The 25,341-nt window shown below is 49.2% G+C and overlaps 1 protein-coding gene across 2 annotated transcripts in view; it reads left to right on the top strand.

Moving 5' to 3' along the window:
• The window catches only part of LOC146869736 (antigen peptide transporter 1-like), a 194,397-nt gene that overhangs the window by 49,349 nt on the left and 119,707 nt on the right, over positions 1 to 25,341 (top strand). For both annotated transcript variants that reach the window (XM_085613821.1, XM_085613831.1), the window contains one exon: positions 18,233 to 18,361. In XM_085613821.1, the coding sequence (XP_085469947.1) occupies positions 18,233 to 18,361 (129 nt within the window). The remainder of the gene's footprint in view (positions 1 to 18,232; positions 18,362 to 25,341) is intronic.

Genomic DNA, 25,341 nt, shown 5'->3' on the forward strand with positions numbered 1-25,341 from the left:
ACTTCATGTGCACTGACACTGTATGGGGCCAGTAAGATCTAAGTTATGCGCACTTCATGTGCACCAACAGTGTAAGGGGCTGTAGGATCTAAACTATGCTCACTTCATGTGCACCTACAGTGTAAGGGGCTGTAGGATCTAGACTATGCTCGCTACATGTGCATCAACAGTGTAAGGGGCTGTAGGATCTAAGCTATGCTTGCTTCATGTGCACCAACAGTGTAAGGGGCTGTAGGATCTAAGCTATGCTTGCTTCATGTGTGCCAACAGTGTAAGGGGTTGTATGATCTAAGCTGTGCTCACTTCATGTGCACCAACAGTGTAAGGGGCTGTAGGATCTAAACTGTACTCGCTTCATGTGCACCAACAGTGTAAGGGGCTGTAGGATCTCACCTATGCCGGATTCATGTACACTACAGTGTAACAGACTGTAGGGTCTAAATTATGCTTGCTTCATGTGCACCAACAGTGTAAGGGGCTGTAGGATACAAGCTATGCTTGCTTCATGTGCACCAAAAGTGTAAGGGGCTGCAGGATATAAACTATGTTCGCTTCATGTGCACCAACAGTGTAAGGGGCGTAGGATCTAGACTATGCTCGCTTCATGTGCACCAACAGTGTAAGGGGCTGTATGATCTATGCGATGCTCGCATCATGTGCACCAACAGTGTAAGAGGCTGTAGGATCTAAGCTATGCTTGCTTCATGTGCACCAACACTGTAACGGCCAGTAGGATATAAGCAATGCCTGCTTCATGTGGAGCAACAGTGTAAGGGCCAGTAAGATCTAAGCTATGTTCGCTTCATGTGCACCAACAGTATAAAGGCCAGTAAGATCTAAGCTATGTTCGCTTCATGTGCACCAACAGTATAAAGGCCAGTAAGATCTAAGCTATGTTCGCTTCATGTGCACCAGCAGTATAAGGGCCACTAAGATCTAAGCAATGTTTGCTTCATGTGCACCAACAGTATAAAGGCCAGTAAGATCTAACCTATGCTCGCTTCATGTGCACCAACAGTGTAATGGGCTTTAGGATCTAGCCTATGCCTGTTTCATGTGCATCAACAGTGTAAGGAGCAGTAGGATATCACCTATGCTGGCTTTGTGTACACTACAGTTTAATGGGCTGTAGGGTCTAACCTATGCTCTCTTCATGTGCACTAACAGTGTAAGGGCAGGTAGGATCTAAGATATGCTCTCTTCATGTGCACCAACAGTGTAAGGGGCTGTAGCATCTAGCCTATGCTTGTTGCATGTGCATCAACAGTGTAAGGGGCAGGAGGATCTCACCTATACTGGCTTCATGTACAGTAACAGTGTAAGAGGCTGTAGGAACTAACCTATGCTCACTTCATGTGCACCAACAGTGTAAGGGGCTGTAGGATCTAAGCTGTGCTCACTTCATGTGCACCTACAGTGTAAGGGGCTGTAGGATCTAAACTATGCTCGCTACATGTGCATCAACAGTGTAAGGGGCCAGTAGGATCTAAGTTATGCTAGCTTCATGTGCACCAACAGTGTAAGGGGCTGTAGGATCTAAGCAATGCTCGCTTCATGTGCACCAACAGTATAAGGGGCTGTAGGATTTAAGCAATGCTCGCTTCATGTGGAGCAACAGTGTAAGGGGCTGTAGGGTCTAAGCTATGCTTGCTTCATATGCGCCAACAGTGTAAGGCGCTGTAGGATCTAAGCAATGCTCTCTTCATGTGGACCAACTGTGTAAGGGGCTGTAGGATCTAAGCAATACTCGCTTCATGTGGAGCAACAGTGTAAGTGGCAGGTAGGATCTAACCTATGCTTGTTTCATGTGCATCAACAGTGTAATGGGCAGGAGGATCCCACCTATGCTGGCTTCATGTACAGTAACAGTGTAAGGGGCTGTAGGAACTAACCTATGCTCACTTCATGTGCACCAACAGTGTAAGGGGCTGTAGGATCTATGCTGTGCTCACTTCATGTGGACCAATAGTGTAAGGGGCTGTAGGATCTAAACTATGCTCACTTCATGTGCACCTACAGTTTAAGGGGCTGTAGGATCTAAACTATGCTCACTTCATGTGCACGTACAGTGTAAGGGGCTGTAGGATCTAGACTATGCTCGCTACAGTGTAAGGGGCCAGTAGTATCTAAGTTATGCTAGCTTCATGTGCACCAGCAGTATAAGGGCCACTAAGATCTAAGCTATGCTTGCTTCATGTGCACCAACTGTGTAAGGGGCTGTAGGATTTAAGCAATGCTCACTTCATGTGGAGCAACAGTGTAAGGGGCTGTAGGGTCTAAGCTATGCTTGCTTCATGTGCGTCAACATTGTAAGGGGCTGTAGGATCTAAGCTATGCTTGCTTTATGTGCACCAACTGTGTAAGGAACTGTAGGATCTAAGCTATGCTTGCTTCATGTACACCAACAGTGTAAGGGGCTGTAGGATCTAAGCAATACTCGCTTCATGTGGAGCAACAGTGTAAGGGGCTGTAGGATCCAGCCTATGCTCGCTTCATGTGCACCATCAGTGTAAGGGGCTGTAGGATCTACGCTATGCTTGCTTCATGTGCACCAAAAGTGTAAGGGCCAGTTGTATCTAAGCTGTGCTCGCTTCATGTGCTTCAAGAGTGTGAGGGGCAGTAGTTCCTCACCTATGCTGGCTTCATCAGCATTAACAGTATTAGGGGCTGTAGGGTCAAAGCTATGCTCGCCTCATGGGAATCAACAGTGTAAGGGGCAGTAGGATCAAAGCTATGCTCGCTTCATGTGCACTGACAGTGTAACAGGCTGTAGGAACTAACCTATGCTTGCTTCATGTGTATCAACACTGTAACGGCCAGTAGGATATAAGCAATGCCTGCTTCATGTGGAGCAACAGTGTAAGGGCCAGTAGGATTTAAGTTATGTTCGCTTCATGTGCACCAACAGTATAAAGGCAGTAAGATCTAAGCTATGTTCGCTTCATGTGCACCAACAGTATAAAGGCCAGTAAGATCTAAGCTATGTTCGCTTCATGTGCACCAGCAGTATAAGGGCCACTAAGATCTAAGCTATGCTCGCTTCATGTGCACCAACAGTGTAATGGGCTTTAGGATCTAGCCTATGCCTGTTTCATGTGCATCAACAGTGTAAGGAGCAGTAGGATATCACCTATGCTGGCTTCGTGTACACTACAGTTTAATGGGCTGTAGGGTCTAACCTATGCTCTCTTCATGTGCACTAACAGTGTAAGGGCCGGTAGGATCTAAGATATGCTCTCTTCATGTGCACCAACAGTGTAAGGGGCTGTAGGATCTAGCCTATGCTTGTTGCATGTGCATCAACAGTGTAAGGGGCAGGAGGATCTCACCTATGCTGGCTTCATGTACAGTAACAGTGTAAGAGGCTGTAGGAACTAACCTATGCTCACTTCATGTGCACCAACAGTGTAAGGGGCTGTAGGATCTAAACTGTGCTCACTTCATGTGCACCTACAGTGTAAGGGGCTGTGGGATCTAAACTATGCTCGCTACATATGCATCAACAGTGTAAGGGGCCAGTAGGATCTAAGTTATGCTAGCTTCATGTGCACCAACAGTGTAAGGGGCTGTAGGATCTAAGCAATGCTCGCGTCATGTGCACCAACAGTGTAAGGGGCTGTAGGATTTAAGCAATGCTCGCTACATATGCATCAACAGTGTAAGGGGCCAGTAGGATCTAAGTTATGCTAGCTTCATGTGCACCAACAGTGTAAGGGGCTGTAGGATCTAAGCAATGCTCGCGTCATGTGCACCAACAGTGTAAGGGGCTGTAGGATCTAAGCAATACTCGCTTCATGTGGAGCAACAGTGTAAGTGGCAGTAGGATCTAACCTATGCTTGTTTCATGTGCATCAACAGTGTAAGGGGCAGGAGGATCCCACCTATGCTGGCTTCATGTACAGTAACAGTGTAAGGGGCTGTAGGAACTAACCTATGCTCACTTCATGTGCACCAACAGTGTAAGGGGCTGTAGGATCTATGCTGTGCTCACTTCATGTGGACCAATAGTGTAAGGGGCTGTAGGATCTAAACTATGCTCACTTCATGTGCACCTACAGTGTAAGGGGCTGTAGGATCTAGACTATGCTCGCTACATGTGCATCAACAGCGTAAGGGGCCAGTAGGATCTAAGTTATGCTCGCTTCATGTGCGCCAACAGTGTAAGGGGCTGTAGGATCTAAACAATGCTCGCTTCATGTGCACCAGCAGTATAAGGGCCACTAAGATCTAAGCTATGCTTGCTTCATGTGCACCAACTGTGTAAGGGGCTGTAGGATTTAAGCAATGCTCACTTCATGTGGAGCAACAGTGTAAGGGGCTGTAGGGTCTAAGCTATGCTTGCTTCATGTGCGTCAACATTGTAAGGGGCTGTAGGATCTATGCAATGCTCGCTTCATGTACAGTAACAGTGTAAGGGGCTGTAGGATCCAGCCTATGCTCGCTTCATGTGCACCATCAGTGTAAGGGGCTGTAGGATCTAGACTATGCTCGCTTCGTGTGCACCAACAGTGTAAGGGGCTGTTGGATCTAAGCTGTGTTCACTTCATGTGTACCAACAGTGTAAGGGGCTGTAGGATCTAAGCTATGCTTGCTTCATGTGCACCAAAAGTGTAAGGGCCAGTTGTATCTAAGCTGTGCTCGCTTCATGTGCTTCAAGAGTGTGAGGGGCAGTAGTACCTCACCTATGCTGGCTTCATCAGCATTAACAGTATTAGGGGCTGTAGGATCAAAGCTATGCTCGCCTCATGGAAATTAACAGTGTAAGGGGCAGTAGGATCTAAGCTATGCTCGCTTCATGTGCACTGACAGTGTAACAGGCTGTAGGAACTCGCTTCATGTGCGTCAACATTGTAAGGGGCTGTAGGATCTAAGCAATGCTCTCTTCATGTGGACCAACTGTGTAAGGAGCTGTAAGGTTCGAGGCATGTGGGCTGCTGAATTCATATCTGTGCATAGATCGCCACCTAGTGTTGGGTCCGAATGATTGCATATTGTTGTCCTGGAAGAGTCTTCGAAGTATCACGAGATAGGTGGCTCCTCCCCTGGACTACAGTGCGCATGGGCATCCCCTCCATCCTTAGATTGTTTTTTTCCGCCATTGGGTTCGGATGTCCTAATCTTAGCTCTTTGAGTATTTAGGAAGACTTTATTTTTGTCAAGCCAAAAGGCTTTTAAACTCGTCGGTATTGTTTTAGTTCGGCGCCAAGTATTTTTCTACAGTTGATTCTCTAGAAAAGCATCGAAGTTAGCCGTTTGCCCTTCGACGCCAGAGGCCCGATCGAGATCGACGATGGAAACATCAAATTACCCCTTTAAGCGTTGCCCTCTTTGCAACGCTAAGTATGCTCGCTTCGACGTGCACCCCGTGTGCACTAAATGCCTCTCTCCAACACACGACGAAGCCACCTGTATGGCGTGGTCCATGTTCCGATCGAAGAAAACTCTTCGCATTCGTCGAGCAGCTCGGCTCGAGGCGCAGAAAGCGGCGCCAAACCCGGACAACATCTTCGGGACCGAAGATGAAGAAGTCGTGGACCTTGAAGTTCTGGAGGGACTATCGGATACGGATTCGGAGCGTGAATCCAACTATGATGCCGAAGACGAGCGTATCGTAGATGTCGAGGAAGATTATGCCGTCGATAAGGTAGGAGACGACGAAGAGGCCCTTGGGGCCGAGGAAGATGGCTCGGAAGATGAGCTAGGCCCACGTGTCGGTGCAGGGCCTGAAGAGGCACTCGATAAGGCTCAGGTCGAGGGATCGCCACACGGCCTTACCCGAGATCTTTCCTCCTCTCGTTCTACAGCCCCGCTTCAAAGCCCGGCTTCGAACTATCCTACGGAGCCATCGGTCTCGAAAGCGCCATCATCCGGTCAAGGAAAACCGAAACTGAAGGCTCAGGCACCGAAATCGAAACCGAAAGAGAAAATGACTCTCAGCGGCGACAAGGCCTCGAAGCCGTCGGAGCCGAAGACACAAAAGACGGCACCTAAGACTAAGGTCAAGGTGGTCGACCCGAAAAAATCAGCGTCGATGATCATCGATACGGGAAAAAAGGGCAACCCTCAAGAGCCAAGCCCTTCCAATCCTCGTGCCGAGAAACAAACGTCTGGTACAGGGCTCGATGCCACACCAAGGACGGTCTCGAAGGACCATGTCAAGTCCACGACACCGTCCCCCTTCGTAAAGAAGACGGTGTTGGAGTCGTTATTACGCATCCAAGACCGGGCTTCGCTGCTCACCGCGACAACAGCCCCGCAGCCGAACACGGCCTGCACGGTTCAGACCGTGTCGACGCACATCAAGTTCGGATTACCACCGGCGGTGCGACCAAAGACGTTCGACGCACAGAAGGGTCCCGCACCGAAGAAAGGTGTCGACACGAAGAACGCTGTTGAAGCGCCAAAAGGGGTGTCAATGGGACAAAGGACTGCTGAAGTACCTCAAGAGGATGGGGAGCCGAGGCAGTTTATCTCTTCAGGGACTGGTAAACTTTCACTACATAAAAGAAAGATAGTGCCAGAGAAACCTATGGAACCATACAGAATTCCATTAAAGAAACAGAAAACCACATCACCAGTTCTTCTGGAACATGTTCAAGATTATAGACAGGAGCCTCAATCATTCTCACCCACACAGTCTGATGTGGATGCAGGAGATTATGGTGCTGATGACAGCACTTATCCATTGACCACTGACCCTGACGACCAAAACCAACCTTGGGTGGACACTATTGGTGCGGGGGACCCGCATACTGCTCCAGACACACAAGCATATGAGGTGAAAACATCTCCAACTGAAGATGCTGCTGCCTTCAATGCATTAATTGAGAGAGCAGCTGAGAACCATGATGTACAGCTCCACACTGATCCTATTGAGGATGATTTTCTGATGGATACCTTCTCTACCTCAGAAAGATCTGTTAAAACTCTGCCCATGCTCAAGGGTGTCCTAAAACAAGCTAATGACATTTTTAAGGAGCCCACGAGGGCAAGAGTACTGAACCCTAGGATTGAGAAAAAGTATAGGCCAGCTCCTGTGGACCCTACCTACATAAGAGGCCAGCTGCCTTTGGACTCGTTGGTGGTTTCCAATGCTCGGAAGTGGGCCAACTCACAGACAACGGGTGATGCTCCTCCCCCTGACAAGGAGTCTAAGGTCTTGGAAACATCAGGAAAGAGAGTTGCTGCACAGGCAGCTAACATTTGGAGGATTGCCAACACTCAGGCACTTCTTGCTAGGTATGACAGGGTGCATTACGATACCCTAGAGACACTGCTACAGCACCTCCCAGATCAATATAAGGAAGGAGCAGAGTCACTGATTAGAGAAGGAAAGCTCATAAGCAACGCTTCCATTAAGTGCGCTCTTGACGCAGCTGACACTGCAGCTAGGGCTATTAACACCAGCGTCATGTTACGACGACATGCTTGGTTAAGAATTTCCGGATTCAAACCAGAGATACAAACAACTATACTCAATCAACCTGTCAACCCTCACTCCCTCTTTGGCCCAGAGGTTGACACCACCCTAGAGAAAATCAAAAAAGATACAGAGACTGCAAAGTCTATGGGGGCTCTGCAATCACAGCAGTTTAGGAGTGGGTCCTTTCGTCGCTCTACCAACATGGGACCATCTAGAGGCCAGAACTCACAGCAGTCGCAGTACACTAAACAAGGTACGCAGACCAACTATAATAAAAATCACAGAGGTGGATACCGTGGCAACAACGTCAAGGGTAGAGGCCGTGGAAACAACAGCTCCAGGTCCTCCGCCACCACCAAACAGTGACGCCTTGTCACTGCCCCCCGACCACATAACACCTGTCGGGTGGAGACTCCAACAGTTCCTGCCGGTCTAGAAATCCATCACCACAGACAGGTGGGTGAGAGAAATTGTCCAGTACGGTTATTGTCTAGAGCTCACATCCACTCCACCAAACATACCACCAAGACTCCGTCCTATGTCCGCAGAGCACTTGCACTTATTGCACCAGGAAGTGCTCAGTATGCTCCACAAAGGAGCCATAGAACTAGTGCCTGTACAAGACCAAGGATCAGAGGTGTACTCACTTTATTTTCTGATCCCCAAAAAGGACGGGTCTCTCAGACCCATAATGGACCTCAGACCTCTGAACCGTTACATTCTGTCAGAGCATTTTCACATGCTCACCCTGCAGCAGGTGCTGCCGTAGCTCAGTCAGGGAGACTTTCTCGCAACCCTAGATCTAAAAGATGCGTATTTCCATATACCCATACACCCATCACACAGAAAATATCTCGGGTTCACTCTTCAAGATCAACATCACCAGTTCAAGGTCCTCCCTTTCGGAGTAACAACGGCACCAAGGGTGTTCACCAAGTGCCTAGCAACAGTGGCAGCACACTTAAGGAGACAGCATATACACGTCTATCCTTATCTGGATGACTGGCTTATCCAGGCAAAGTCCACCCGGCAGTGTGCCAGCCACGTCTCCAACACCATTCACCTTCTTCACAGCCTGGGATTCTCACTAAATTATCCAAAGTCCCACCTTCAACCCGCCCACGTACGGCAGTACCTAGGCGCGACCATAGACACTCTGGTGACCACGGCACAACCCAATTCCGTGAGGATCCACAGCATGCAGTTGCTAATAAAAAAGTTCAGACCTCAACACTCACTACCGGCCCGAGTGTTTATGCAGTTGATAGGCATGATGGCTTCCTGCATCTTCATAGTACCGCACGCGAGACTACATATGCGCCCGCTTCAGGAGTGCTTGGCACGTCAATGGAATCAGGCTCAAGGACAATTGAACGACCTAGTGTTGGTGAGCGGTCGGGCATACAACTCTCTGCATTGGTGGAATCCACAAAACCTTTGCAAGGGCCGACCGTTCCAAGAGCCTGTTCCACAAATAATACTGACAGCGGACGCGTCTCTCCAGGGATGGGGAGCTCATGTACTCAATTACACAGTGCAGGGACTATGGACAACACAGCAACAGAAGATGCACATCAACCTTCTGGAACTGATGGCTATCTTCCTGGCGATAAAGGCATTCAAAGTACACTTGTGCAACAAAGTCGTGTTGATCCGGATGGACAACATGACTGCCATGTACTACATACAGAAGCAGGGAGGAACACACTCTCCACAGTTGTCTCATCTGGCTCAGAGCATGTGGAAGTGGGCCATTCAGAGGAACATATTCCTCATGGCGGAACACCTCCCGGGCAAGGACAACCAGATGGAGGATCTGCTCAGCAGACACAGCCACCAAATGTACGAGTGGGAGCTACATCCGTCAGTACTCCAACCGTACTTCCAGCAGTGGGGTCATCCAGAGATAGACCTATTCGCCACAAGGGAGAACGCAAAATGCCAAAGCTTTGCCGCCAGGTTCCCGCATCCACAGTCGCAGGGCAATGCGATATGGATGAACTGGTCAGGCAGATTTGCGTACGCTTTTCCCCCAGCACCATTAATACCGCTAGTGGCACGCAAACTGAGGCAACACTCACTGACGCTCATCCTGGTTGCTCCCACGTGGGCACGCCAGCCATGGTACACCACGTTTCTAGAACTCTCCGTGGTACCGCATCAAAGACTGCGGCTGACGCCCAGGCTTTTAACCCAGAGCCATGGCGCAATTCAGCACCCAGATCCGCAACAGCTAAGCCTAGCGATCTGGCTCCTGAGATCTTAGAATTTGGCTACCTCAACTTGCCTCCAGAATGTATGACTATCATCAAAGAGGCAAGACGACCCACGACCAGAGCCTGCTATGCGGCTAAGTGGAAAAGATTTGTCATTTATTGTAAAAATAATGACATCAATCCGCTGGATGCATCAACTCAAAACATTATCTGTTATCTGTTACACTTATACAGATGCAATCTAGCATACAATTCCATCCGTATACATTTAACCGCGCTGGCAGCTTACCTTTAGAACAGGCAGCACCTCTCACTGTTCAGAGTGCCTGCCATCAAAGCCTTCTTGGAGGGACTCAAACGAGTGATTCCTCCTACGCACCCACCATCACCAATCTGGAACCTGAATGTGGTCCTCACCAGACTAATGGGACCACCTTTTGAACCTCTACACTCCTGTGAGATTCAATTTCTAACCTAGAAAGTGGCCTTCCTAGTTTCCATTACTTCATTGAGAAGAGTTAGTGAACTCCAGGCACAAACCATTCAAGAGCCATTTATACAGGTTCATGCAAACAGGGTCGTCCTACGCACCAACCCTACGCTCATGCCCAAGGTGATATCACAGTTCCATATGAACCAATCCATAGAACTACCCGTGTTTTATCCTAATCCTGAGAATGTAGCAGAGACAATGCTCCACACACTTGATGTCAAGAGAGCTCTCATGTACTATATAGACAGAACACAAAATTTCAGAAAGACAAAACAACTGTTTGTTGCCTTTTCTCCACAGCACAAAGGCAACCCCATTTCCAAAGCAGGAATAGCTAGGTGGATCGTTAAGTGTATACAAATTTGCTATCAAAAAGCTAAGCGCACACTAACGATTCCTCCAAGAGCCCACTCCACACGAAAGTTAGGGGCCTCCATGGCTTTCCTAGGGAATATTCCTTTACAGGAGATATGTAGAGCTGCCACATGGTCCACTATACATACATTTACAAAACACTACTGTGTAGATGTACACTCAAGACAGCAGGCAGCTGTAGGACAGGCTGTTCTCAAAACTCTTTTTCAGTCTGCTGCAGCTGGCACGGACAGCCGCCGCTAAATGGAGGGACTGCTATATAATCTATGCACAGATATGAATTCAGCAGCCCACATGCCTCGAACTGAATATGCTACTTACCAGTATGCATCTGTTCTTGGCATGTAGGGCTGCTGACATTCATATCGCCCACCCTCCTCCCCGGCGCCTGTGGCAGCTGCAGCATTCAGTTATTACTGGTTAGCATGGTCATCATTTACTGTATTACACTCCATTTCTGCCACAATGGCGAAAAACAATCTAAGGATGGAGGGGATGCCCATGCGCACTGTAGTCCAGGGGAGGAGCCACCTATCTCGTGATACTTCGAAGACTCTTCCAGGACAACAATATGCAATCATCCGGACCCAACACTAGGCGGCGATCTATGCACAGATATGAATGTCAGCAGCCCTACATGCCAAGAACAGATGCATACTGGTAAGTAGCATATTCGATCTAAGCTATGCTCGCTTCATGTACACCAACAGTGTAAGGGGCTGTAGGATCTAAGCAATACTCGCTTCATGTGGAGCAACAGTGTAAGGGGCTGTAGGATCCAGCATATGCTCACTTCATGTGCACCATCAGTGTAAGGGGCTGTAGGATCTAGACTATGCTCGCTTCATGTGCACCAACAGTGTAAGGGGCTGTAGGATCTACGCTATGCTTGCTTCATGTGCACCAAAAGTGTAAGGGCCAGTTGTATCTAAGCTGTGCTCGCTTCATGTGCTTCAAGAGTGTGAGGGGCAGTAGTACCTCACCTATGCTGGCTTCATCAGCATTAACAGTATTCGGGGCTGTAGGATCAAAGCTATGCTCGCCTCATGGGAATTAACAGTGTAAGGGGCTGTAGGATCTAAGATATGCTTGCTTCATGTGCACCAACAGTGTAAGGTGCTGTAGGATCTAAGGTATTCTCACTTCATGTGGAGCAACAGTGTAAGGGGCAGTAGGATCTCACCTATGCTGGCTTCATATGCACCATCAGTGTAAGGAGCTGTAGGATCTACGCTATGCTAGCTCCATGCGCATCAACAGTGTAAGGGGCCAGTAGGATCTAAGTTATGCTCGCTTCATGTACAATAACGGTGTAAGGGGCTGTAGGATCTAAGCAATGCTCGCTTCATGTGTACCAACAGTGTAAGAGCCAGAGGGATCTAAGCTATGCTCGCTTCATGTACAGTAACAGTGTAAGGGGCTGTAGGATCTAAGCAATGCTCGCTTCATGTGGCGCAACATTGTAAGGGGCAGTAGGACCTAAGCTATACTTGCTTCATGTGCCCCAACAGTGTATGGGGCAGTAGGATCTAAGCTATGCTCACTTCATGTGCACCAAAAGTGTAAGGGGCTGAAGATCCAGCCTAGGCTCGCTTCATGTGCACCATCAGTGTAAGGGGCTGTAGGATCTAAGCTATGCTCGCTTCATGTGCACCAACACTGTAAGGACCAGTAGGATCTAGGCAATGCTCTCTTAATGTGCACCAACAGTGTAATAGGCTGTAGGATCTAAGCTATGCTCGCTTCATGTGCACCAACAATGCAAGGGGCATTAATATCTAAGCTATGCTCGCTTCATGTGCACCAACAATGTAAGGGGCAGTAAGATCTAAGCTATGCTCGCTTCATGTGCTCCAAAAGTGTAAGGGGAAGTAGGATCTAAGCTATGCTCACTTCATGTGCACTGACACTCTATGGGGCCAATAGTATCTAAGTTATGCTTGCTTCATGTGCACCAACAGTGTAAGGGGCTGTAGGATCTAAGCTGTGCTCACTTCCTGTGAACCAACAGTGTAAGGGGCTGTAGGATACAAGCTATGATTGCTTCTTGTACACCAAAAGTGTAAGGGGCTGTGTGATCTATGCAATGCTCGCTTCATGTGCACCAACAGTGTAAGGGGCTGTATGATCTATGCAATGCTCGCTTCATGTGCACCAACAGTATAAGGGGTTGTAGGATCTAAGCTATGCTCGCTTCATGTGCACCAACACTGTAAGGACCAGTAGGATCTAGGCAATGCTCTCTTAATGTGCACCAACAGTGTAATAGGCTGTAGGATCTAAGCTATGCTCGCTTCATGTACACCAACAATGCAAGGGGCATTAATATTTAAGCTATGCTCGCTTCATGTGCACCAACAGTGTAAGGGCCAGTAGGATGTAAGCTATGCTCACTTCATGTGCACCAACAGTGTAAGGGGCTGTAGGATCTAAGATATGATCGCTTCATGTGCGCCAACAATGTAAGGGGCAGTAGGATCTAAGCTATGCTCGCTTCATGTGTGCCAACAGTGTTCAGGGGCAGTAGGATCTATGCTATGCTCACTTCATGTGCACCGACAGTGTAAGGCGCTGTAGGATCTAAACTGTGCTCGCTTCATGTGAACCAACAGTGTAAGGGACAGTAGGATGTAAGCTATGCCTGGTTCATGTGCACCAACAGTGTAAGGGGATGTAGGATCTAAGCTGCACTTACTTCTTGTGCACCAACAGTGTAAGGGCCAGTAGGATCTAAGTTATGCTCACTTCATGTGCACTTACAGTGTAAGGGGCTGTAGGATCTAAGCTGTGCTTGCTTCATGTGCACCAAAAGTGTAAGGGCCAGTAGGATGTAAGCTATGCTCGCTTCATGTGCACCAACATTGTAAGGGGGCGTAGGATCTAAGCTATGCTTGCTTCATGTGCACCAACTGTGTAAGGGGCTGCAGGATCTAAGCGGTGCTCACTTCATGTGCATCAAAAGCATAAGGGACAGTTGTATCTAAGCTATGCTCACTTCATGTGCACTGACACTCTAGGGGGCCAATAGGATCTAAGTTATGCTTGCTTCATGTGCACCAACAGTGTAAGGGGCTGTAGGATCTAAGCTGTGCTCACTTCCTGTGAAACAAAAGTGTAAGGGGCTGTAGGATACAAGCTATGCTTGCTTCTTGTGCACCAAAAGTGTAAGGGGCTGTAGGATCTAGACTATGCTCGCTTCATGTGCACCAACAGTGTAAGGGGCTGTATGATCTATGCGATGCTCGCTTCATGTGCACCAACAGTGTAAGGGGCTGTAGGATCTAAGGTATGCTCGCTTCATGTGCACCAACACTGTAACGGCCAGTAGGATGTAAGCAATGCCTGCTTCATGTGCACCAACAGTGTAAGGGCCAGTAGGATTTAAGTTATGCTTGCTTCATGTGCACCAACAGTGTAAGGGCCAGTAGGATGTAAGCTATGCTCACTTCATGTGCACCAACAGTGTAAGGGGCTGTAGGATCTAAGATATGATCGCTTCATGTGTGCCAACAATGTAAGGGGCTGTAGGATCTAAGCTATGCTCGCTTCATGTGTGCCAACAGTGTTCAGGGGCAGTAGGATCTATGCTATGCTCACTTCATGTGCACCAACAGTGTAAGGCGCTGTAGGATCTAAATTGTGCTCGCTTCATGTGAACCAACAGTGTAAGGGACAGTAGGATGTAAGCTATGCTTGCTTCATGTGCACCAACAGTGTAAGGGGCTGTAGGATCTAAGCTGTGCTCATTTCCTGTGAACCAACAGTGTAAGGGGCTGTAGGGTTCAAGCTATGCTTGCTTCATGTGCACCAAAAGTGTAAGGGGCTGCAGGATATAAACTATACTCGCTTCATGTGCACCAACAGTGTAAGGGGCTGTAGGATCCAGCCTATGCTCACTTCATGTGCACCAACAGTGTAAGGGGCTGTAGGATTTAGGCTACGCTCGCTTCATGTGCACCAACAGTGTAAGGGGCTGTACGATCTATGCAATGCTCCCTTCATGTAGACCAACAATGTAATGGGCAGCAAAATCTTAGCTATGCTCGCTTCATGTGCTCCAACAGTGTAAGGGGCAGTAGGATCTATGCCATTCTCACTTCATGTGCACTAACAGTGTAAGGGGCAGTAGGATCTATGCTATGCTCACTTCATGTGCACCAACAGTGTAAGGGGCTGTAGGATGTAAGCTGCACTTGCTTCATGTGCACCAACATTGTAAGGGGCAGTAGGACCTAAGATAGGCTTGCTTCATGTGCACCTACAGTGTAAGGGGCTGTAGGATCTAAGCTGCACTTACTTCATGTGCCCCAACAGTGTAAAGGCCAGTAGGATGTAAGCTATGCTCGCTTCATGTGCACCAACAGTGTAAGGGGGTGCAGGATCTAAGCTATGCTTTCTTCATGTGCGCCAACAGTGAAAGGGCCAGTAGGATCTAAGCTGTGCTCCCTTCATGTGCACCAGAAGCATAAGGGACAGCTGTATCTAAGCTATGCTCACTTCATGTGCACTGACACTCTATGGGGCCAGTAGGATCTAAGTTATGCTCGCTTCATGTGCACCAACAGTGTAAGGGGCTGGAGGATCTAAGCTATGCTTGCTTCAAGTCTCCCAACAGTGTAAGGGGCTGGAGGATCTAAACTGTGCTTACTTCATGTGCACCAAAAGCATAAGGGACAGTTGTATCTAAGCTATGCTCACTTCATGTGCACTGACAGTGTATGGGGCCAGTAGGATCTAAGTTGTGCTCGCTTTATTTCCACCAACAGTGTAAGGGGCTGTAGGATCTAAGCTGCACTTGCTTCATGTGCACCAACAGTGTAAGGGCCATTAGGATGCAAGCTATGCTCGCTTCATGTGCACCAACAGTGTAAGGGGTGCAGGATCTAAGCTATGCTTTCTTCATTTGTGCCAACAGTGTAAGGGCCAGTAGGATCTAAGTTATGCTCACTTCATGTGCACTAACAGTGTAAGGGGCTATAGGATCTAAGCTGTGCTTGCTTCATGTGCACCAACAGTGTAAGGGCCGGTAGGATGTAAGCTATGCTCACTTCATGTGCACCAACATTGTAAGTGGGCGTAGGATCTAAGCTATGCTTGCTTCATGTGCACCAACATTGTAAGGGGCTGTAGGGGATCTAAGCTGTGCTCACTTCATGTGCACCAAAAGCATAAGGGACAGTTGTATCTAAGCTATGCTCACTTCATGTGCACTGACACTCTATGGGGCCAATAGGATCTAAGTTATGCTTGCTTCATGTGCACCAACAGTGTAAGGGGCTGTAGGATCTAAGCTGTGCTCACTTCCTGTGAACCAACAGTGTAAGGGGCTGTAGGATACAAGCTATGCTTGCTTCTTGTGCACCAAAAGTGTAAGGGGCTGTAGGATCTAGACTATGCTCGCTTCATGTGCACCAACAGTGTAAGGGGCTGTATGATCTATGCGATGCTCGCTTCATGTGCACCAACAGTGTAAGGAGCTGTAGGGTCTAAGGTATGCTTGCTTCATGTGCATCAACACTGTAACGGCCAATAGGATGTAAACAATGCCTGCTTCATGTGCACCAACAGTGTAAGGGCCAGTAGGATTTAAGTTATGCTTGCTTCATCTGCACCAACAGTGTAAGGGCCAGTAGGATGTAAGCTATGCTCACTTCATGTGCACCAACAGTGTAAGGGGCTGTAGGATCTAAGATATGATCGCTTCATGTGCGCCAACAATGTAAGGGGCTGTAGGATCTAAGCTATGCTCGTTTCATGTGTGCCAACAGTGTTCAGGGGCAGTAGGATCTATGCTATGCTCACTTCATTTGCACCGACCGTGTAAGGCGCTGTAGGATCTAAACTGTGCTCGCTTCATGTGAACCAACAGTGTAAGGGACAGTAGGATGTAAGCTATGCTTGCTTCATGTGCACCATCAGTGTAAGGGGCTGTAGTATCTAAGCTGTGCTCACTTCCTGTGAACCAACAGTGTAAGGGGCTGTAGGATCCAGCCTATGAACACTTCATGTGCACCAACAGTGTGAGGGGCTGTAGGATTTAGGCTATGCTCGCTTTATGTGCACCAACAGTGTAAGGGGCTGTAGGATTTAGGCTATGCTCGCTTCATGTGCACCAACAGTGTAAGGGGCTGTATGATCTATGCAATGCTCACTTCATGTGCACCAACAATATAAGGGGCTGTAGGATCTAAGCTATGCTCGCTTCATGTGCACCAACACTGTAAGGGCCAGTAGGATCTAGGCAATGCTCTCTTAATGTGCACCAACAGTGTAAGAGGCTGTAGGATCTAAGCTATGCTCCCTTCATGTAGACCAGCAATGTAAGGGGCAGTAAAATCTTAGCTATGCTCGCTTTATGTGCTCCAACAGTGTAAGGGGCAGTAGGATCTATGCCATTCTCACTTCACGTGCACTAACAGTGTAAGGGGCAGTAGGATCTATGCTATGCTCACTTCATGTGCACCAACAGTGTAAGGGGCTGTAGGATGTAAGCTGCACTCGCTTCATGTGCACCAACATTGTAAGGGGCAGTAGGATCTAAGCTGCACTTACTTCATGTGCCCCAACAGTGTAAAGGCCAGTAGGATGTAAGCTATGCTCGCTTCATGTGCACCAACAGTGTAAGGGGGTGCAGGATCTAAGCTATGCTTTCTTCATGTGCGCCAACAGTGTAAGGGCCAGTAGGATCTAAGCTGTGCTCCCTTCATGTGCACCAGAAGCATAAGGGACAGTTGTATCTAAGCTATGCTCACTTCATGTGCACTGACAGTGTATGGGGCCAGTAGGATCTAAGTTTTGCTCGCTTCATTTGCACCAACAGTGTAAGGGGCTGTAGGATTTAAGCTGCACTTGCATCATGTGCACCAACAGTGTAAGGGACATTAGGATGAAAGCTATGCTCGCTTCATGTGCACCAACAGTGTAAGGGGTGCGGGATCTAAGCTATGCTTTCTTCATTTGCGCCAACAGTGTAATGGCCAGTAGGATCTAAGTTATGCTCACTTCATGTGCACTAACAGTGTAAGTGGCTATAGGATGTAAGCTATGCTCACTTCATGTGCACCAACATTGTAAGTGGGCGTAGGATCTAAGCTATGCTTGCTTCATGTGCGCCAGCTGTGTAAGGGGCTGTAGGAACTAAGCTGTGCTCACTTCATGTGCACCAAAAGTATAAGGGACAGTAGGATCCAAGTTATGCTTGTTTCATGTGCACCAACAGTGTAAGGGGCTGTAGGATCTAAGCTGTGCTCACTTCATGTGCACCAAAAGTATAAGAGCCAGTAGGATCCAAGTTATGCTTGTTTCATGTGCACCAACAGTGTAAGGGGCTGTAGGATCTAAGCTATATTCGCTTCATGTGCATCAACTGTGTAAGGAACATTAGTATCTTGCCTATAATGGCTTCATGTGAACCAACTGTGTAAGGTACAGTAGTATTGTGCTTATGCTGGCTTCATCAGCACTAACAGTTTATAGGGTGTAGGATCTAACCTAGCTGGCTTCATCAGCACCAGCAGCGTAAGGGGCAGTAGTGGATCAACAGTGTAACTCTTTGTCACTTCCCTGGTTCAATTTGACTCCCAGTTTGTGTGTTCATTATCTTTAACCCCCATGTTTTAGTGACTGACCCCCCTCTATGCGTGGACATTTTCACCTTCCTCCCCAGGTGTGCATATGAGACCATTGTCTCTTTCTGCTGTGACCCTCCCTCTTCTCTGCCCTCAGTTCTCAGGTCTGGCCCTCAAAGTGTGCATCTTGTACTACGGGGGGCGCCTAGTGACGTCTGGAGCCGTCAGCGGTGGGGACCTGGTGGCCTTCGTCCTCTATGAGATGCAGTTCACCACAGCGGTGGAGGTGAGTGCCAAGGAAGTCAACTAACTCCATGTTTAACAAGTTACAGTTTCTAACTCTGGTAGGGGTTGATTTTATTTATTTGACATTAGCAGAATTACACTTCTGGCAGAGATGCCGTACAAAAGAACGTAGGCGCTACATAGCATGGAGGCAGATAGGGTGATTAACACAAACATGAGTGAGTTATTGAGTGACCGTCCAGATATTCTGGTGTGTGATGAGTAGATGCAAAAATAAAGAACACTGAGGCCTTCTTCACCAGTCAGGGTTGGAATATTTATCGCACACGATAAAGTCTGGCACAAGGTACTTGGAACCCCTTGTGTGCAATTGTTAATATCGGTGAATGCGATGTCAATGTAGATTATGATATGAATGTCAATACCTGTAAATATGATGTCGTAGTATGCCATGACAAATATATGCATAATTATGAGAATGACGGTAAATGCAATATGAATGACGGCCATGTTGCATGTACACGTAATAACAAACTTGTATCATTGTTGTTGAATCCACTCCAGATAACCTCCCAATCAACCCCGATAGATACGTGGTCAGGCAGGCCCTGCAACCCAAGCCTACCGATTGATAGGTCACAGGTGGGTTTACACTTAGCCCGAAGATAGACGGGCAAACAGGGAAAACCCAGATCGATCCCGCAGATAGGCAGCCACACCACAAAAGGGGATTGGCCCAATAAAACATTTTCGGCCAAAGGTGCGCGTTCCCAAAATACCACAAAGTCAGATGCCACATGTAGTTAGGATCGCTCAGCCAACCAGAACACAGCATGCACATGACACGCAGTGATCACGCACTCCCCAGCCGGACATCTGGACACATACACACTGGCCCGCATTGGGTCTCCACAAAGTCAAGAGTCGCCTGTGCCCCCTTAACAGATGGTTGAAGTTATGGTTCATAACTAGGCCCTGATCTACTTGCGCTACAAGAATGTGTAATTGGTTTATTGTACTTAAAGAACTGTATATAATGCTGCCAAAATCTCTGCACATTGGGACTATCTTCAGACACGACTCTCAATGAATCAGGGAATTTTGAGCACACTACTCACCCGAGAGGGTCTCAAGGTGAAGGGGGGAGGGGAGGGGTTAGCAGTGCTGTTCAGCTGAAGAGCCAGGTCTTAAGAGTCTTCCTGAAGGTGTTAAGGGAGGGGGTGCGTCTGATGTCTGTTGGGAGCTTGTTCCAGGTCTTGGACGCGATGTAGGAGAAGGATCTTCCTCCTGCTTTGGCTCTGTGGATTCGGGGGGTTTCTGCAAAGACGAGGTTGGCTGATCAGAGGTTTCTTTTGGGTACGTGGAGGGTGACTGTCATTGAGGTATTTGAGTCCGATGTTGTGTTGGTATTCGTAGGCGTGGGTGAGGATCTTGAAGGTGACTCTCTTCTCCACGGGGTGCCAGTGGATCTTCCGTAGGTGTTTACTGATGTGTTTGTGTCGAGGTAAGCCAAGGACGAGTCTGGTGGCGGTGTTCTGTGTCGTCTGGGGTTTGTGGAGTAGGGACTTGTTTATGCCAGCGTAGAGTGCGTTTCCATAGTCCAGCCTGCTGGTGATGAGTGCGTGGGTGACTGTCTTCCTTGACTTGGGGGGGATCCCTTTGAATATCTTACAGAGGATGCGGAGGGTGTTGAAGCAGCTGGAGGTGACGGCGTTGACCTGTCGGTTCATGGAGAGGGATGAGTCGAGTACGATGCTGAGGTTTCTGGCATGGTCCGTGGGGGTCGGTGAGCTGCCGAGGGCAGTGGGTCACCAGGTGTTGTCCCATGCTGAGGGGTTGGTTCTGAGGACGAGGACTTCTGTCTTCTCGGAGTTGAGCATTAGGTAGCGAGTCTGGTCATCCAGGCTGCGATGTCCTGCATTCCGTTCTGGAAGTTGAGTCTGGCGGTGGTGGGGTCTTCGGTGGGGGAGAGGATGAGCTGGGTGTCGTCGGCATAGGATACAATGCTGAGGCTGTGTTGTCAGACGATGGTGGCGAGGGGGGCCATGTAGATGTTGAAGAGGGTCAGGCTGAGAGATGGCCCCTGTGGGACTCCGCAGGTAATTTCCGTGGGATCAGAGTGGGAAGGCGGCAATCTGATCCTTTGTCTTCTACCGGTGAGGAATGACCGTATCCAGTCGAAGGCGGTTCCTTGTTTGCCGGCGTCATGTAGTCTGGCTACGAGTGTACGGTGGGAGACGGTGTTGAAAGCTGCTGATAGGTCGAGTAGAATCAGGGCTGCGGTGTGACCTTGGTCGAGGAGGGTGCGGATGTAGTCTGTGGCGGTGAGTAGGGTGGTCTCGGTGCTGTGGTTGCTTCGGAATCCAGATTGAGATGGGTCCAGGACAGCGTTGTCTTCGATAAATGTTGTCAGTTCTGCGTTGACTGTTTTCTCTGCGACTGTAGCGGCAAAGGGGAGAAGCGAGATTGTCCGGTACTACTTAAGGTGTGGGATCTTGAGCAGGGGCCTGACTTCTGCACATTTCCAGTCGTCTGGGAAAGTGCTGGTTTCAAAGGTGATGTTAATGGTGCGTTGGAGTTCAGGGGGATGGCGGTGGCGGCTCTGTGGTAGATGTGTGGTGAGCAGGGGTTGGTGGGGGCCCCTGAGTGGATGCTTTTCAAGGTTGAGGCGGATTCTTCCGCCGTGATTGGAGTCCAGGAGGAGATGGTGGGCTGGCTGGCGTGACTCCTTTCTTGCTCTCCCGACCACTGCTTTTGATTAAACCATCTTGTTCCTGGTTTACCAAACACCTCTTGTCTTATCATGTTTTCAAGGTAAATTCATAACCGAGTGACACAATAATAGGCACTTACTGTGGTTACTGCACATATCACAATTATAAAGACCGCTCGTAATGAAGGTGCTGCTATAGTCTCACAATAACCCGTCTACAGTGCATCCTCAGTTCTTTTGCCTCAGTTGCATGAGATGGCTCCTCAAACCAGTTTTTAACTCTTTGAGGGAGGGGCAAGCTTGTATCTCAGAAGGCAGCGAATTCCAGTGACAGCGGGCCTGAAAGGCGTGCTGCACAAGTTGGTAAGGTGTGACTGCAGAGATAAATCTCAGAGATAGATGGCACCTCATGTGCTGCTCAGAAATAGAAGAGACCACCACCCTCCTGTCTCGCTCAGAGGTGGAAGACACCAGAGCACTCCTGTGCCACTCACTGATAGATGGTAGCACAGCACTTCTGGAAAGCGGAGAGATAACAGGGGGACAGTGCTCCTGTGCCACCCAAAGATAGCACCACAGCACTCCTATGCTTCTCAAGAGACAGAAGGGGCCTCAGGACTTCTGTCTCGCTCAGAGGTAGATGACACCAGAGCGCTCCTATACATCTCAGAGATAGATGGTACCACAGCACTCCTGAGCAGCTGAGAGATAATCGGGCACCAGTGTTCCTGTGCCACTCAGAGATAGAAGAGACCACAGCACGCTTGTGCTGCTCAGACATTGAAGAGACCACATACTCCTGTGTCGCTCAGAGGCAGAAGACACCAGAGCACTCCTGTGCCACAAAGTGATAGATATACCACAGCACCCCTGAGCAGCTGAGAGATATAGAGGGTCTCAGACCTCCTGTGCTGGTCTGAGATAGATGGCACATCAGGGCTTCGGAGCAGCTCATTGAGAGAGGTAGGGCCACAGTGCTCCTGCGCCGCTGAAGAGATAGATGGTACCATAGCCCTCCTGAGCAGCTGATGTAAAATAGGGCCACAGTGCTCCTGTGCTAACCAGAGATAGATGGCACCACAGCCTGAGACAGACATAACCACAGTGCTTCTGTGCACTCAGAGATGGATGACACCACAGCGCTCCTGGGATAGATACAACCGCAGTGCTCCGGTGCGGCTCAGAGATAGAAACCACAGTGCTCCTGAGGTAGACACAACCGCAGTGCTCCTGTGATAACCAGAGATAGATGACACCACAGCGCTCCTGGGATAGACACAACCACAGTGCTCCGGTGCGGCTCAGAGATAGAAACCACAGTGCTCCTGAGGTAGACACAACCGCAGTGCACCTGTGATAACCAGAGATGGATGACACCACAGTGCTCCTGGGATAGACACAACCACAGTGCTCCTGTGATAACCAGAGATTGATGATACCACAGTGCTCCTGAGATAGACACAACCACAGTGCTTCTGTGCACTCAGAGATAGATGACACCACAGCGCTCCTGAGATAGACACAACCACAGTGCTTCTGTGCACTCAGAGATAGATGACACCACAGCGCACCTGGGATAGACACAACCACAGTGCTCCTGTGATAACCAGAAGATGACACCACAGAGCTCCTGGGATAGACACAACCACAGTGCTCCTGTGATAACCAGAGATGGATGACACCACAGCGCACCTGGGATAGACACAACCACAGTGCTCCTGTGATAACCAGAGATGGATGACACCACAGCGCACCTGGGATAGACACAACCACAGTGCTCCTGTGCTAACCAGAGATAGATGACACCACAGAGCTCCTGGGATAGACACAACCACAGTGCTTCTGCTCCGTTCAGAGATAGATGACACCACAGAGCTCCTGGAATAGACACAACCACAGTGCTCCTGTGATAACCAGAGATGGATGACACCACAGCGCTCCTGAGATAGACACAACCACAGTGCTCCTGTGATAACCAGAGATAGATGACACCACAGCGCTCCTGGGATAGACACAACCACAGTGCTCCGGTGCGGCTCAGAGATAGAAACCATAGTGCTCCTGAGGTAGACACAACCACAGTGCTTCTGCACCGTTCAGAGATAGATGACACCACAGAGCTCCTGGGATAGACACAACCACAGTGCTCCTGTGATAACCAGAGATGGATGACACCACAGCGCTCCTGGGATAGACACAACCACAGTGATCAGGTGTGGCTCAGAGATAGAAACCAGTGCTCCGGAGGTAGACACAACCGCAGTGCTCCTGTGATAACCAGAGATGGATGACACCACAGCGCTTCTGAGATAGACACAACCACAGTGCTCCTGTGATAACCAGAGATAGATGACACCACAGCGCTCCTGGGATAGACACAACCACAGTGCTCCTGTGCACTCAGAGATAGATGGCACCACAGCGCTCCTGGGATAGACACAACCACAGTGCTTCTGTGCACTCAGAGATAGATGACACCACAGTGCTCCTGAGGTAGTCACAACCGCAGTGCTCCTGTGATAACCAGAGACGGATGACACCACAGCGCTCCTGGGATAGACACAACCACAGTGCTCCTGTGATAACCAGAGATGGATGACACCACAGCGCTCCTGAGATAGACACAACCACAGTGCTCCTGTGCTAACCAGAGATAGATGACACCACAGCGCTCCTGGGATAGACACAACCGCAGTGCTTCTGCACCGTTCAGAGATAGATGACACCACAGCGCTCCTGAGATAGACACAACCACAGTGATTCTGTGCACTCAGAGATAGATGACACCACAGCGCTCCTGGGATAGACACAACCACAGTGCTCCTGTGATAACCAGAAGATGACACCACAGAGCTCCTGGGATAGACACAACCACAGTGCTCCTGTGATAACCAGAGATGGATGACACCACAGCGCTCCTGGGATAGACACAACCACAGTGCTCCTGTGATAACCAGAGATGGATGACACCACAGCGCACCTGGATAGACACAACCACAGTGCTCCTGTGCTAACCAGAGATAGATGACACCACAGCGCTCCTGGGATAGACACAACCACAGTGCTTCTGCTCCGTTCAGAGATAGATGACACCACAGAGCTCCTGGAATAGACACAACCACAGTGCTCCTGTGATAACCAGAGATGGATGACACCACAGCGCTCCTGAGATAGACACAACCACAGTGCTCCTGTGATAACCAGAGATAGATGACACCACAGCGCTCCTGGGATAGACACAACCACAGTGCTCCGGTGCGGCTCAGAGATAGAAACCATAGTGCTCCTGAGGTAGACACAACCACAGTGCTTCTGCACCGTTCAGAGATAGATGACACCACAGAGCTCCTGGGATAGACACAACCACAGTGCTCCTGTGATAACCAGAGATGGATGACACCACAGCGCTCCTGGGATAGACACAACCACAGTGATCAGGTGCGGCTCAGAGATAGAAACCAGTGCTCCGGAGGTAGACACAACCGCAGTGCTCCTGTGATAACCAGAGATGGATGACACCACAGCGCTTCTGAGATAGACACAACCACAGTGCCCCTGTGATAACCAGAGATAGATGACACCACAGCGCTCCTGGGATAGACACAACCACAGTGCTCCTGTGCACTCAGAGATAGATGGCACCACAGCGCTCCTGGGATAGACACAACCACAGTGCTCCTGTGCACTCAGAGATAGATGGCACCACAGCGCTCCTGGGATAGACACAACCACAGTGCTCCTGTGATAACCAGAGATGGATGACACCACAGCGCTCCTGAGATAGACACAACCACAGTGCTCCTGTGCTAACCAGAGATAGATGACACCACAGCGCTCCTGGGATAGACACAACCGCAGTGCTTCTGCACCGTTCAGAGATAGATGACACCACAGCGCTCCTGAGATAGAGACAACCACAGTGCTCCTGTGCTAACCAGAGATAGATGACACCACAGCGCTCATGGGATAGACACGACCACAGTGCTCCGGTGCGGCTCAGCGATAGAAACCACAGTGCTCCTGAGGTAGACACAACCACAGTGCTTCTGCGCCGTTCAGAGATAGATGACACCACAGAGCTCCTGGGATAGACACAACCACAGTGCTCCTGTGATAACCAGAGATGGATGACACCACAGCGCTCCTGGGATAGACACAACCACAGTGCTCCGGTGCGGCTCAGAGATAGAAACCACAGTGCTCCTGAGGTAGACACAACCGCAGTGCTCCTGTGATAACCAGAGATGGATGACACCACAGCGCTCCTGGGATAGACACAACCACAGTGCTTCTGCTCCGTTCAGAGA

The sequence above is a fragment of the Triturus cristatus genome, chromosome 1_1 (genome assembly GCF_964204655.1).
Source record: "Triturus cristatus chromosome 1_1, aTriCri1.1, whole genome shotgun sequence".
Classification (NCBI taxonomy): Eukaryota; Metazoa; Chordata; class Amphibia; order Caudata; family Salamandridae; genus Triturus; species Triturus cristatus.